Source organism: Rosa chinensis, chromosome 2 (genome assembly GCF_002994745.2).
Source record: "Rosa chinensis cultivar Old Blush chromosome 2, RchiOBHm-V2, whole genome shotgun sequence".
Taxonomy (NCBI): domain Eukaryota; kingdom Viridiplantae; phylum Streptophyta; class Magnoliopsida; order Rosales; family Rosaceae; genus Rosa; species Rosa chinensis.
Genome location: NC_037089.1, coordinates 10,313,083 through 10,325,984, shown reverse-complemented (window position 1 = coordinate 10,325,984; position 12,902 = coordinate 10,313,083). Strand labels below are relative to the sequence as shown.

At 33.5% G+C, this 12,902-nt stretch overlaps 1 protein-coding gene and 1 non-coding gene across 2 annotated transcripts; both read left to right on the top strand.

Annotated features, from left to right (window-relative positions):
* Positions 1-376: 376 nt before the first annotated feature.
* On the top strand, positions 377-459 carry LOC112191100. The gene has a single exon (XR_002932820.1). It is a non-coding gene; the product is annotated as a small nucleolar RNA U31b (small nucleolar RNA).
* Positions 460-3,107: 2,648 nt separating this feature from the next.
* LOC112183669 lies at positions 3,108-5,689 on the top strand. Its single transcript, XM_024322028.2, has 7 exons — positions 3,108-3,371; positions 3,475-3,522; positions 4,102-4,170; positions 4,284-4,451; positions 4,545-4,607; positions 4,705-4,755; positions 4,845-5,689. The coding sequence occupies exons 1-7, from the start codon at positions 3,287-3,289 to the stop codon at positions 5,687-5,689; spliced, it is 1,329 nt and encodes a 442-aa protein (XP_024177796.2). The 5' UTR covers positions 3,108-3,286.
* Positions 5,690-12,902: the final 7,213 nt, after the last annotated feature.

The window sequence follows — 12,902 nt, the reverse complement described above, 5'->3', positions numbered from 1 at the left end:
TCAATTTTGTTGGGTATGGGCTTTTGGGATTTTATTCGATTAAGGGTTTTGTGTGGATTTAATGAGAATGGGTTCTCAGCTCATCATTTGAATACGAGGTCAGTTGGGTTTTCATTCATCTTATTTTTGAGATTTTGTTCCTACCTTTATTTTCTTTCCAATTCATTATTTAAATTAAAGATTTAGAAAGAAAACATGAAATTGGGTAAACAAAGTCTAGGTAGAGAGACCATGAAACATGCACTCTAATAAGTCATCGGCTACAAAACAAAAGAGCCAAGTAAGTCAAATAAAACAAAACTGCATAAATAAATTTGTTTAGCTCTATTGTATTTGTTTAGTTTGCAATTTGTAAAGTTGAATTTGGTTTTTGAGTGAAAATGATGATAGTGATTGTCACCCAGTCTTATTTGCATCCAAGAGATGCAAGGTGGTGAATGACTTACTTATATATGATTTCATTCATGTAGAAATTGATAGAAAGTTTTGATAGGGTAAATCAGTTATTGTTTTTCTGATATGGTACCTCACTTTCCTGGAAGTGACTGGGTTATTTTTACAAACCATTACTCTCATGTGGCTCAAATGATCTAATCCATTATATATATATATATATATATATATATATGAACGTGTCTTTCACTAAGATTTCGAATAGCTGTCCCGAATTCAAGTTGAGTATGTTTTGCCTCTTCCTCGGAGAAGAAGAGGAGAGATTGAAGATTTTGGTCGAAGAGGTTGCTGAGTTTTCGAAGAGGTGTGTGTTTGATTTGGGTATATCTGTAGTAAAATCTCCTCTTTTTGCCATTGCTCTTAGTGCACGTATACCCCCTTTTTAGATGGTCATTATCATAACCGATATTGTTTTGGGGATCATTTGTCTTGCGAGTTATGTAAATTACAATTGATTTATAGCAACTTAAGGAATTTGTCTCAATCGTTGGACTTGGTCTTTTTAACAAGAACACATATTGAAGCCAAATATTGCTTTTAAAATCAAAAGAATTACAGAACAACATGTAGAATCAGTTAAAGAGTTTGTAGAACGACATGAATTGTCAAATTATTAAAGTTTCGTTAAATTATTCACATACCAATATTCACATACCAATATTAAAGTTAGCTGGACTGTTTTTGGCTTGATTACTAGGTTGGCTCCAGGATGATTTACTTTGGCTTGAAATGATGTTTAGTGGTTGTTTTTGTTGCTATTAGGTATTTGATTTCACTCTCTGATTCTAACATTGAAGTATTTGGATTACAAAATCTTAATCTTTTGGTGTTACTATGCTAATGAAGTTTTGGTGGTGTTACAGTTGGTACCAAACGAAATTATGTTTTTGACTTTCAATAACGTACATAGGCTTAATGGTGAATTTATCTACTTAGGATTGTTTTTTGAAAGCAACTTTTGTTGGTACTGTGCATTTGAGAAATTGCTATGCTGAGTTTAGAGGCTCTAATTTGCTGCTTTTGTCTTAGGTTGCTAATAAGCTATTTGCTGCAAAAAAAAAAACTAACTTCCAAAAGCCTTACTTGAAATCAAGAGCGTGGACGTGTTTTGATTATCATTGTGAGTACCCTTGCTTTTGTGTATCTCCAATCTGTGCAAACTTTAATTATTATTCAAATTGCATGAATGCAGAGTATTGCTCTTTGATAATAAAGTCTTAATTGATTTTTAATATTGAATACATCCATTTGTCTCACATGAAGAATCTGTGGGAGTATACCTTACATTTTGTTCATATATATGTAAGTTGAATTTGGTCAAAGTCATGTATATAAATTGAATCTGTGGGTCTATAACTGCTTCTTTGATTTTTTTCAAAACCTGATTTGCTTTTGTATTGTGATTAGTTACTTTCAAAGATATATATTCTTGTAGCTTTATAAATACCATTAAAAGGTGAGCAATTTGGTTTTGGTTTGTTGAAATTGGAATTGGTGGTTTTATTGATAATTTCTGTAAGAAAATTTATAAGACTGGCGAAATTGTTTGCTCTCCTCCAGAAGAGGAGCAACATAGAATTAGTACTACTTATAGGTTAGAGTCAAACCAGAACTAGATAGTGCTATTTTTTTTCATTAAGTGAAATTTGGTGTTTGCACCTTACGACTGGATTGATGAGTGGATAAATTTAGGGATCGTTTATATATATGCTTTTGTATTGAATAGGGTGCTTAGTTTTAGTACAATTAACTAACATGTTATTTCTGCAATTTTGGATTTAGTTTTGAGTTTAGGATCATTTTCTGGACTTTGCCTTTTGACAGATGAAATACAATAGTAGTGAGAAGAGGCAAAAACAAAACTCAAAACTGGAGGATTGAAGTTCAGTTAATACTTTTTAATTTAGTCACTACAATTAATACTTTTTAATTCTCGAATTAGGATCACATCGGCCTGTTACGATTGAAGTTCAGTTAATACTTTTTAATTTAGTCACTACAATTAATACTTTTTAATTCTCGAACTAGGATCACATCGGCCTGTTACTGTTCATAGCTTGGTCAATAACTAATTCAAACTCAAGACTGGAGGATTGATGAGGATAATTCAAAGTAACAACATTTATAGTTTCTGATTTCGTCGTTTTTGTTTTTCTGATAATTCGAGAATTTAATTCCTATTTTTAGTTATTCTTGAAATCAGTTACATTCCTATCTTATAACATAGTATACTCACATTGCTAAATATCTCAACACTCATTGCACTCTACGTTTCACTTCACATCAGCATTTTGCAGAGCTCTGATCACGTCATATGCAGCTGGGTTGTTTATAGGTAACCTCATCTCTACATTCCAATGCCTCATTGATTAATGTTTGTGCTTACTCCATACAAAACCATTTCAATGATTTCAATTTACAGAACCAAATAATCACTCTTTCTTATTGATTGACATTATTACTTATTTACTATATTCTTGGTCAAATTTACATTTTGTAGTTTCAAAGCAATATCTCATAAGATGATCTCTCTTACAAGAAAAGAATAAAACTAATTTATATTGGTAGCGTGTGAAATCTATGTAGTATACATAAATACTTTGTTTGCATTTGTATCATGCCTACATCAGAGTCAATCATTATACCTGTTTTCTGTATACTTCGACTGAGCCAAAGAAGACCTTAGTATAGGTTGGTATAGGTTGCAGTAATATTTCTTTTTTTGCTTTTTTTTTTTTTTGGCGTACAGAAACTTCGCATTGAAATTAGTGTTTATAGTTTTATAATTAATTGCAGCATTTCATTGCTGTTTTATTTGGTTTCCACAGATTTTATGCGAAACAATCTTGGCACCATTTTGCTGCTGCTGTTCCTCTGTCTATTTGTTACTGTTGGCTTCCTCTTTTATTGTTATTCAGGTATACATTGTAGTATTCTTTTACATTATTTCTGTGTTTAGTGTATACTCTGTATAGCCATGGTACTGTTAGATTTTCTAATTGTTGCCATTTTATTTTCCAGATTCTAGGAACAGTTTGCAGCCACATTCTTTAGTTGTCTTGCATTCAGGTATGGATTTTGTAACAGTTTGAATTGTGTCTATATTTAGCAGATTATGAATATGCAAATGATTGTGCTCTCTTTCTTCAGTTTCTCTTTTTGTTTGATCCCTTTTTCTTATATTTGAGAATAATATGATTGATCCTAAGATTTTGGTTGTAAATGTGTGTTTAAATATATAGTGGATGAGCTTTGCATTTCTGATTTTCACTCACTGTGATATACTTTTCAGGTCATTTTCACATGCCTGCAGTTTTTTCTTTCTTTATATCAAAATCGCATCTGCAGTTATAACTGAATAGTTTATTTGTAAACTTGAATTTTTACCATATACTAAAGCTCCTGCACTATTCATTTTACTGTTCCAACTATAACTCAAAGCAGTACTGTACTTCAGTTTTTCTGTTGTTTTAAGTGGTCTGAATTAGCATTCTTTCATTTGATCGTTTTTCCCCATTTCTACCACTATATATCCTGAAAGAAATATATATCACGGTTTATTAGACATGATCTATATCCTGGAATCCAGGACCTGGATTCTATGTATTCCCAAAAAATCAGTGTTTGTTTTCTTCACAACTTATGCAGCGATGGCATCAAGACCTAGAAAAGTCAAGGGAAGAAGTGATGAAATTAAGTCAAGAAGGTGGAAACAAGGTGAGTACATATTGTCACTTTATCAGTTTTAACATGTTGATTTGAACAAGTATCTTTACCAGAATCTATTTAGAAATTTGAAGGGAGTAATATTGTTCAAATTTTGTTTGTAGTATCTCAGCCGATAGTGGCAACAGATAATGAAGCTCTGGAGATGACGAATGAAGATATGAGCATATTGGAACATCGAGATAAACGGATTAGAACCAATCGACAAATTCCTGCTGTTATTGTGAATCAACCTCTCTCTCTTGATGAACATTCAAGTAACAATAATACAGGTGAAATTAGTAATATAATATTTTACATAATATTAAAATCATCGAGTAGTATATACATAGTTTTTAATTAGCTCTTTCAATGTTTATGTGCAGTTGTACCTGAACATGTGGTGAATAGTAATTCCTTGCAATTTGCAGAAAGTGCTGACATCATAGGCATATCTATTTCTACATAATAACAATGTAATTTGCACTTACATAATGAACAATGTAATTTATTTATTTTTATTTATTTTTTTCAAACTGTACACAGGTGAATGTTCTCAGTCTTTTGGTCAAGCATTATATCAAAGAACTAAACAAGGTTGTTACTTTAAAATCTTATTTGACATGGTTTAAAAAATTAGCAGTTAAATGAATTATTTAACAAGAAATTTTTTTTTCTATTTGCAGGATCAGTTGTTACATATGAAGATTCAGGCGATAATGTTTACACATGTAAGTATTGTAATGCATGTTTTTGGGTTGAAGAAGCTATCAAACAAAAATCTAGAAAAGCATTGCCCATTTATACAAATTGTTGTCAAAAAGGAGAAATCAAGCTTCCAGTACCTAAACCAACTCCTGATTTGCTTAAAACATTATTGAATCCAGATAATGGTCCAAATAGCAAGCTTTTTAAAGAGAATATTAGAGTGTATAATTCAATGTTCTCTTTTACATCAATAGGAGCAACAATTGATCATAAAATAAACACTGGATCAGGTCCATATGTATTCAAAATTAGTGGTCAAGTTCATCATTTGATGGGTTCTATCTTACCTTCTGATGGTGAATCCCCTAAATACGCACAATTATATATATATGATACAAACAATGAGATTTCAAATCGTATTAACGCAATTGATCCTCTTCATGTTAATCAAAATATTAAACCAGAAATTGTTGAAGGACTTACTAAGATGTTTGATGAAATTAATGAATTAGTAAAACAATTTCGAACAATAAAAGTTAAATTTGAAAATCATTCACTACCTTTATTTAACATGAGCGTACTTGATTGTCTACCTACTGATAACAAACAATATGAAAGACCAACATCTGAAGAAATTGGTGGTTTAATCGTTGGTGATATTGGACAACATGACTCAAATAGAGATATAATTATTGAATCAAATGATAGACACGTACAACGAATCTCTAAAATACACCCAAAGTATATGTCATTACAATATCCAATACTTTTTCCATATGGTGAAGATGGGTACAAACCGAATTTACCAATGCAAAAAGCTTAGACAAATTCTCAACGAAAAAAGAGAAAGAATATCAATGCGTAGTTATATTACATATCAAATTCAAGATAGAAACAATATAGCAAATATTTTGTTACAAGGTGGACGATTATTTCAACAATTTTTAGTTGATTCTTATGCAACTGTTGAAGAAGATCGTTTAGATTGGATTAGAAAAAATAAAAAAAATTTAAGAAGTGAAATTTATGAAGAAATGTATACTGCATTTTCATCTGGAATTAATAAAGGTCATGACTTAGGACAAAAAATTATTTTATCAAGTTCTCATACAGGAAGTCCTAGAGATATGATTAATAATTATCAAGATGCAATGGCAATTTGTAGACAATACGGTAATCCAGATTTATTTATAACTTTTACCTGCAATGTTAAATGACCAGAAATACAGAGATATTTTAAAGAAAAACCTGAATATAAAGCTGAAGATAGACCTGATATAATTTCAAGAATGTTTAAAATAAAATTACAAAATATGATCAGTTATATTAAATCTGGAGAACCTTTTGGAGAGATTGATGCAGATGTTCATACAATTGAGTTTCAAAAAAGAGGACTTCCTCATGCTCATATGTTATTTTGGTTAAAAAAAGATTACAAATGTTATACAGCAGCGGATATAGATTCTATTATTTCAGCAGAATTACCTGATAAAAATATTGATCCAGAACTTTTCAAAATTGTTAGTGAATTTATGATTCATGGACCTTGTGGACAGATAAATTCAAAATCTCCTTGCATGAGAGACGGAAAATGCACTAAATCTTTTCCAAAACCATATAATTCAAAGACTACATTTGAAGCAAATTCACCACCAACATATAAACGCAGTGATGATAATACAAAATTTGTCATAAAAAATGGTGTGCATGTTGGTAATAATTTTGTAATTGCTTCAATACTACTTCCAAATGGCAGAACTGCTCATTCAAGATTTAAAATACCTCTTACAGTGAATAATCTATCAATCTGTCCAATAATAAAAGGTAGTCATCTTGCAAAATTAATTCATCAAACAGAACTAATTATTTGGGACGAAGCCCCAATGTGTCATAAACATTGTTTTGAATCATTGGATAAATCTTTACGCGATATTCTATCATGTTCAAATAATACACAAGAAAATAAACCTTTTGGTGGTAAACCCATTTTATTAGGCGGAGATTTTAGACAAATTTTACCAATTATTGCAGGAGGAACTAAAGAGCAAATAATAGAAGCTTCATTAAATTACTCATACCTCTGGCAATCATTTAAAATATTTCATTTAACAGAAAATATGAGACTATTAAAAAAAAATTTAACTGAGGAAGATAAAAAAAATATTTTGACTTTTGCAAATTGGTTATTACAAGTTGGAGAAGGTAAAATACATTCAATGAATTATGAAAATGATACAGACATGTCTTGGGTTGAAATTCCGAATGATATACTCATTGACACTTATATAGATCCAATAGAAGCAATTTTTAATGCAACTTATTCAAATTTTTATGCTAATTATGATAAATTTGATTACTTAAGAGAACGTGCAATAGTTACACCACGAAATGCTACAGTAAAAGATATAAATGATTATGTTGTGAATTTACTACCAGGTAATACAACGACTTATCTAAGTTCAGATACTATTCTTCAAGATTCCTGATAGGAGCATGAATGCGACGAATATAGTGTGAAATCCCTTACACTTTTCTAAGTTAATTCCTTTAAAAAGTCAGTTTTAACTTCGTTTTCTTTTTAGGTAGTTCGTGGAGTGATTCAAGAGAAATAGGAGCTGAAACGGAGCAACGGAGCCATGGATAATGAAGTACTGATGCAGAGAACCATGTTTGATCAACCATTTATCCAGAAATTACAAGGGAAGACCACGGAAATCGTTGTGCAAAACAGTTGCTGCAAAGCAGAAAACTGCAGTTTCAGAATCAGCTTTCTGGGAACGGTTTTGAGGAGAAATTATTGCATCATTCCAGCTTCACATTTGAAGAAAGAGCCAGCGATACTTAAATACATGATGTTATACTTCAACTACAGCCAAAGAACTGGTCATAATCATCAATGAGGCAGTAGGAAATCAAAGTCGAAATATGCTTCCCGATAAGGCAGAAACTGTCAGCTTTTCACGAAGCTTTTTGGGAGATCTTTTCCGGCTATTTAATTGGAGTTTTTCCAGAAGGTTGTTGATCAATCTAGAAGATATGATATCATAGAGCATGTGGGAGTCAATAACCATCCAGAAACTTGTCAACACAAAGTCGTTCCTTGTCCAAGAAGGAAGCTTCAGAGTCAGAAATTGAATCCTAGTCAAAACAGGGCATTTTGGCCGAGATTCTTCTTTGGACGGATTTCCAGGGCATTTTTGGAAGGTTATTGCTGCTGCAAATATCAAGGAGAGTCCTAGAATAATTCCTCAAGATTTTGGGAAGATTACTAAGCCTTGAAAATCATTTAATTGTGCACCTATTAAAGGAATCCTCAAGCAACAAGGGAAGGTTTTCAAAGCATTGTTGAAGAAGGAAACTAGGGCTGCACTTCTAGCTCCTATATATATTGATCTTCTGCACGCGCTGCAAAGGACCACGCCTTTCACCTTCTCTTCTATCTCTCTTTCTCATTCATCCGCCATCATTTTTTCTTCTTTTTCTCTATTTGTTTTATTTTGGTTTTTAAAACAATGTGTAACTAACTATCTTTTTGTTAGGGGCAAGGTTTGAAGCCCCAATTATGTAGAACATATGTTTGTTTAAATTTAGTTTCTTGATCTTTGGTGTGAATTGGTTGTTTATTTCTGCTTGATTGAAAACTTTTATGTGTTTATGTTCTTTGGGTCGACACTTAGGATATATGCATGTAATTGGAGCTAGGTTTAGAAAATAATTCACCTAATCGTCTTGTTTTCTAATCCACAAGTATGCAAGGCTTTGAACAAAAGTTGATGTTTTAAACAACTAGAAGAGCATGCTAGGTAGGCGTTCCACACTAGACTGCAACTCTATAATCAATCGTTTTCATGAGATCTTAATGCTTCAAATGTGTTGACACTATATGTGTTGTTGATAGGATAGCGTTCTATACCTTGATTGCATGTTTGATAGGCTTAGCTATTGTGCGTTCACGTAGACTAAGTAATTAGGGAAACATTAATAAGGGACATGATCTGCTCCGACTTGTTTCTTGGTTGGTTTCTATTCACACCTCAGTAATTGAATCTAGGTTAACTTAACATTGTTCGAAAGTAATTGGTGGTGGATTTCCGAGTCTCTAACATGTTCTCCATCTTATTTTCTCAAAATTAAAAATCAAATTCGTTTTCCTTTTATTTTTCTTTTATTTTCTTCAAAAACCAAAAACCCCAAAATATTTGTTCTTGTTTAGGATTGAAACGCACCTTTCTATCCCCTTCTATTTCCTGCCATCTTTTTCTCTTTGTTCTAGTGTTTGGCCTTTTTGTTTTGTTTAGTTTCAGATTTTATTTGTTTGATTTGTGTTTTAGTTAGTTTAAATTAGTTTGTTTTTATTGTGTGAATAATTAGTTACCCTCAATCCCCGGCTTGAACGATCCCTGCTTACTCTATATTGCTAACGACTACATTTTGCAGGGTTAAGTTGAGCGCCTATTTTGGGCGTATCAATTTTTGGCGCCGTTGCCGGGGATTGAAAAATACTTATTTTTCACATTGTTTGGTTTTATTTTATTTTATTTTATTTTATTATTATTATTATTTTTTATTTATTTTTATTTTTTTGTATATATTACTAACTTCAATTTTTGTTTTGTTTGTCAATGTGGCATCAATCTTACGAGGTGTGTTCCATATGCTCAAGGGTTGGTCATTCAATGGAGACATGTCCAAGCATCCAATATGAAGGATACTATGATCAAAATAGCATGCTTGGAGGATTTCATGACAACCAAGGGCATTGGAATAATTATTATTCACCTCCATACAATCTGGCATGGGATAATCCTCCTTACTCTTCTTGGAATGACGATCCAAACGTGCAACAAGGATCTTTCAATGAGTTCAAAGATTCTCCATATTCATACCATGACTATTGGCCACAAGCCCCACCTCCTCAAAACTCAGGTATGTCTAATAATGATGATGAGATTATTAAGGAACTAAATGCTGCTACTCAAGCTTTGATTCAGGGACAACAAGCTTCAGATGCTTCTTTTCAAGCTTGGATTCAGGAAAAGAAAGCTCTTGATGATGATTTAGCAGAAAAACTAAAGCGTTTGGAGAACTTAATATCTCAGGAGCACCCTTCTAAACCGATGGCAACTTTAGGGGAGCTCCCAACAACTACGGCTTTGTATCAACCTCATGATGCAGTCCATGATTCAACATTTGATGAGGATGAAATAATGGATTTGGAGGAGTCTTATAAAGAGCCACTCAACGTTGAGATTTTTGAGGATCACTACATGACCGAGCTTGAAAAGTGGGAAATGGAAGATCCCTTTGATGATGAGGAATCCTATCATGAAGAAAGTAAGGATGAACTTCATGCAAATGTGCCCCAAGTGCCTGAAAAAATCATGTTACCTAATGAAGATCCAAAAGGATATGAGGCCACAAGGGAGGATAGCTTAAAAGAGGAGTCCATCAAAGCTCCTACATTTGGACCTTTATTGCTAGCACATGGAAGACCATCTGATCCTACAATGCCTCATTCAACCTCTACACGTGTTCTCCACATCCAACCAATGGTTGAGTTTGTTGATCATGTGGAGATGGTCATAAGTGAACATCTCAAATCACATAAGGAGATCATTGCAGCCGTGATTGTTGAACTTAAGAGAAGCATCAAATCCTATCTTTCCATTGCTCCCAAGTTACCTAAGTTGCTAGAAAGGGCCCATGAAACATCTTTGAAGAAGCTTAAACATCTGATCGAACCGCGGCCTAAACCTCCTGATTACTCTTGATGAAGAGCTGCTATGTCAGGCTGAAGACTTTAAACCAAGCGCTTCTTGGGAGGCAACCCAAAGGATGTTTTCTTTGCTTTATTTGTTTGCTATTTAGTTCCTTTTTATGTTTTTCGTTTGTGTGCAGGTCATAAGGTTGTAAAGAGGTGTGAAAAGCGTTCCTTCTGAAAAAACAGAGTACTGACCATACAGTCCGTCTACTTTAGACAACTGCCGTTTTTAGCTCCGAAGGAACCAGAAGACGTGACATATATGAATCGAAAGATCTCTGAGTCTAGTTTATGTTGGTTTTTACAGAACTGGATTCGGAGTTCATATACGTTCCCAGTTCCAGTTTGAATGCAGCAAGGTCAGTCCAGGAAAACAGAAAACTGTGCAGTTGTGTCACAGAAAAGGAAAAACTGGGAGTATTTCCGTGGTTCAAATGAGGAGTTCTTTACATGTCCTCAAAGCTCTATATGTATACTACCTTCAGGCCAAAAATATTGTCCATTGCACCAGTGATGCTCCCGGAATAAAGGTTTGAGTAGGTAAAGGTCACTTTGCCAGGTTTTTTGTTCCAATTTCTGCTTTTTCTCTAACTTTGTAGGGCTATAACTTTCCAACCGCTTGGAGTTAGACGGTGTTCCACATATGCACAGAGAGCTAGCAATGTCCACTTTCACCTCCAAGTGGTATCATAGTCATCTGAAGCTGCATAGAAAAGTTATGGGACCTGGAACATGGGCTGCCGACACAAACTTATGGGTTCCAAAGATGCAACAAGACTTTGCATGGAGCTTACGTTAGGAAGTCAAGACCTTATGGTCTTGAGGTTGGGGTCTCTTGTTGTTATCTCCAAAGGTCGTGAGCATTGGGAGGTCTACAAGGGGGAGCTTTTCTATCAACCTTCTCACCTTTCTTCTTTTAAATTTTTTGATTTCCTCTCTTTACGCTTCTATTATGCATTGTTTGATTAAATTTGCCATACATTGAGGTCAATGTATGATTCAAGTGTGGGGGAAGGGAATCCAATTTGAGTCTTATTAAAAAACCAAAAAAAAAAAAAAATTGAAAATTTTCAAAAATCCAAAAAATAAATTTCGTTAGTTATTTTTCTTTCTTTTGGAGTCTTTAGTTCTTGTTTTCAGTTTTTGTTTTGTTGTTCGAGTCTTAGGTTGCTTTCAACTGTCTATGATGAACTTAATCTATGAAATTATGGATAAAAGAGGATCACAATATTGAGATGATGTTAAAATAATTCTTTGGTTAATTACGATATATGTAAAGCATATGATTGTGTAGTAGATGTGGTTTTTGTTGACCTTGGTACAGAATTATGAGCATGTTGATGATGAGTTTTGATTCATAATAACCCTTGTGAGAATTTGAGCTTATTTGCTATTCTTTGTGAGTGTTTATTGAAAAATATATTCTTATTTTCTTGGCGATGCTTAGTGATTTCATTATCTTTCTCTTTGATTGACTGCTTGCCACAGATTAAGTTTGACGGACTCTAGAGATTACTAGAACTTGCTCTTGTGCTGGTCGAAACTTTTATCAATACATGTCCCTGATTCTGGAAAGGATAAAGGCACCTAGGAAATTCCACCATAGCCAAAAATAGCCTGTGTCCATATTTGTGCCCGTCGTGGGACTCCTCTAGTTAACTCCTTTGAGCCTACATTTAAACCTTTTTCTTTCATCACCCTCAAAATCCTAACCTTTGAACCTTAGTATAGTTATATCCCTACCCTTGTTCTAAGGATTTAGTGGAGGTAATTCATGAGACAGATAAGATTTTGAAGGCACTACAAAAGAGATGATGAGAAAGAATAAGTGTGGGGGAAAGACTTGTCCACGAGAAAGAAGAAGAAAAATATATGTATGCCGAAAAAGAAAAGAAAAAAAAAAGTGTGTACGGCAATGAAGAAAAAAAAGTGCAAGTATTTATGGATTTTAGTCCCCCCATTGTGGATAAGGAGTTTGTTTTGAATTGAAGACCTAAGTACGATGAATTTGGTCTTTGTCCTATTTCACAAGTGTTGAAGGAATGTTAGAATGAAGCAAGGGTCCAACACAATGACATCCGGTCCTCAATAAAGGCACACAAGAAGTTCAACGCTGCAAGATGCCTTGGTGACTAAAGGAAGACGTCTCAATGCTTCAATAAAGGCTCCACTAGGTTTTTAGAACACTTTGTGATTTTTCCTTACCCTTTCGTTTCTTTAAACCCCTAAACCTTGGCCCCATTACAACCTTGAAGTAAGACCTCTTTGATCCTTA

Excerpts from the sequence above, each read along its gene's own strand:
- LOC112183669 (XM_024322028.2), top strand. The coding sequence starts at position 3,287 with ATGCGAAACAATCTTGGCACCATTTTGCTGCTGCTGTTCCTCTGTCTA. Across the intron at positions 3,372-3,474 it reads CCTCTTTTATTGTTATTCAG|ATTCTAGGAACAGTTTGCAG; the intron begins GTATACATTGTA and ends TTTATTTTCCAG. Across the intron at positions 4,171-4,283 it reads GTCAAGAAGGTGGAAACAAG|TATCTCAGCCGATAGTGGCA; the intron begins GTGAGTACATAT and ends TTTTGTTTGTAG.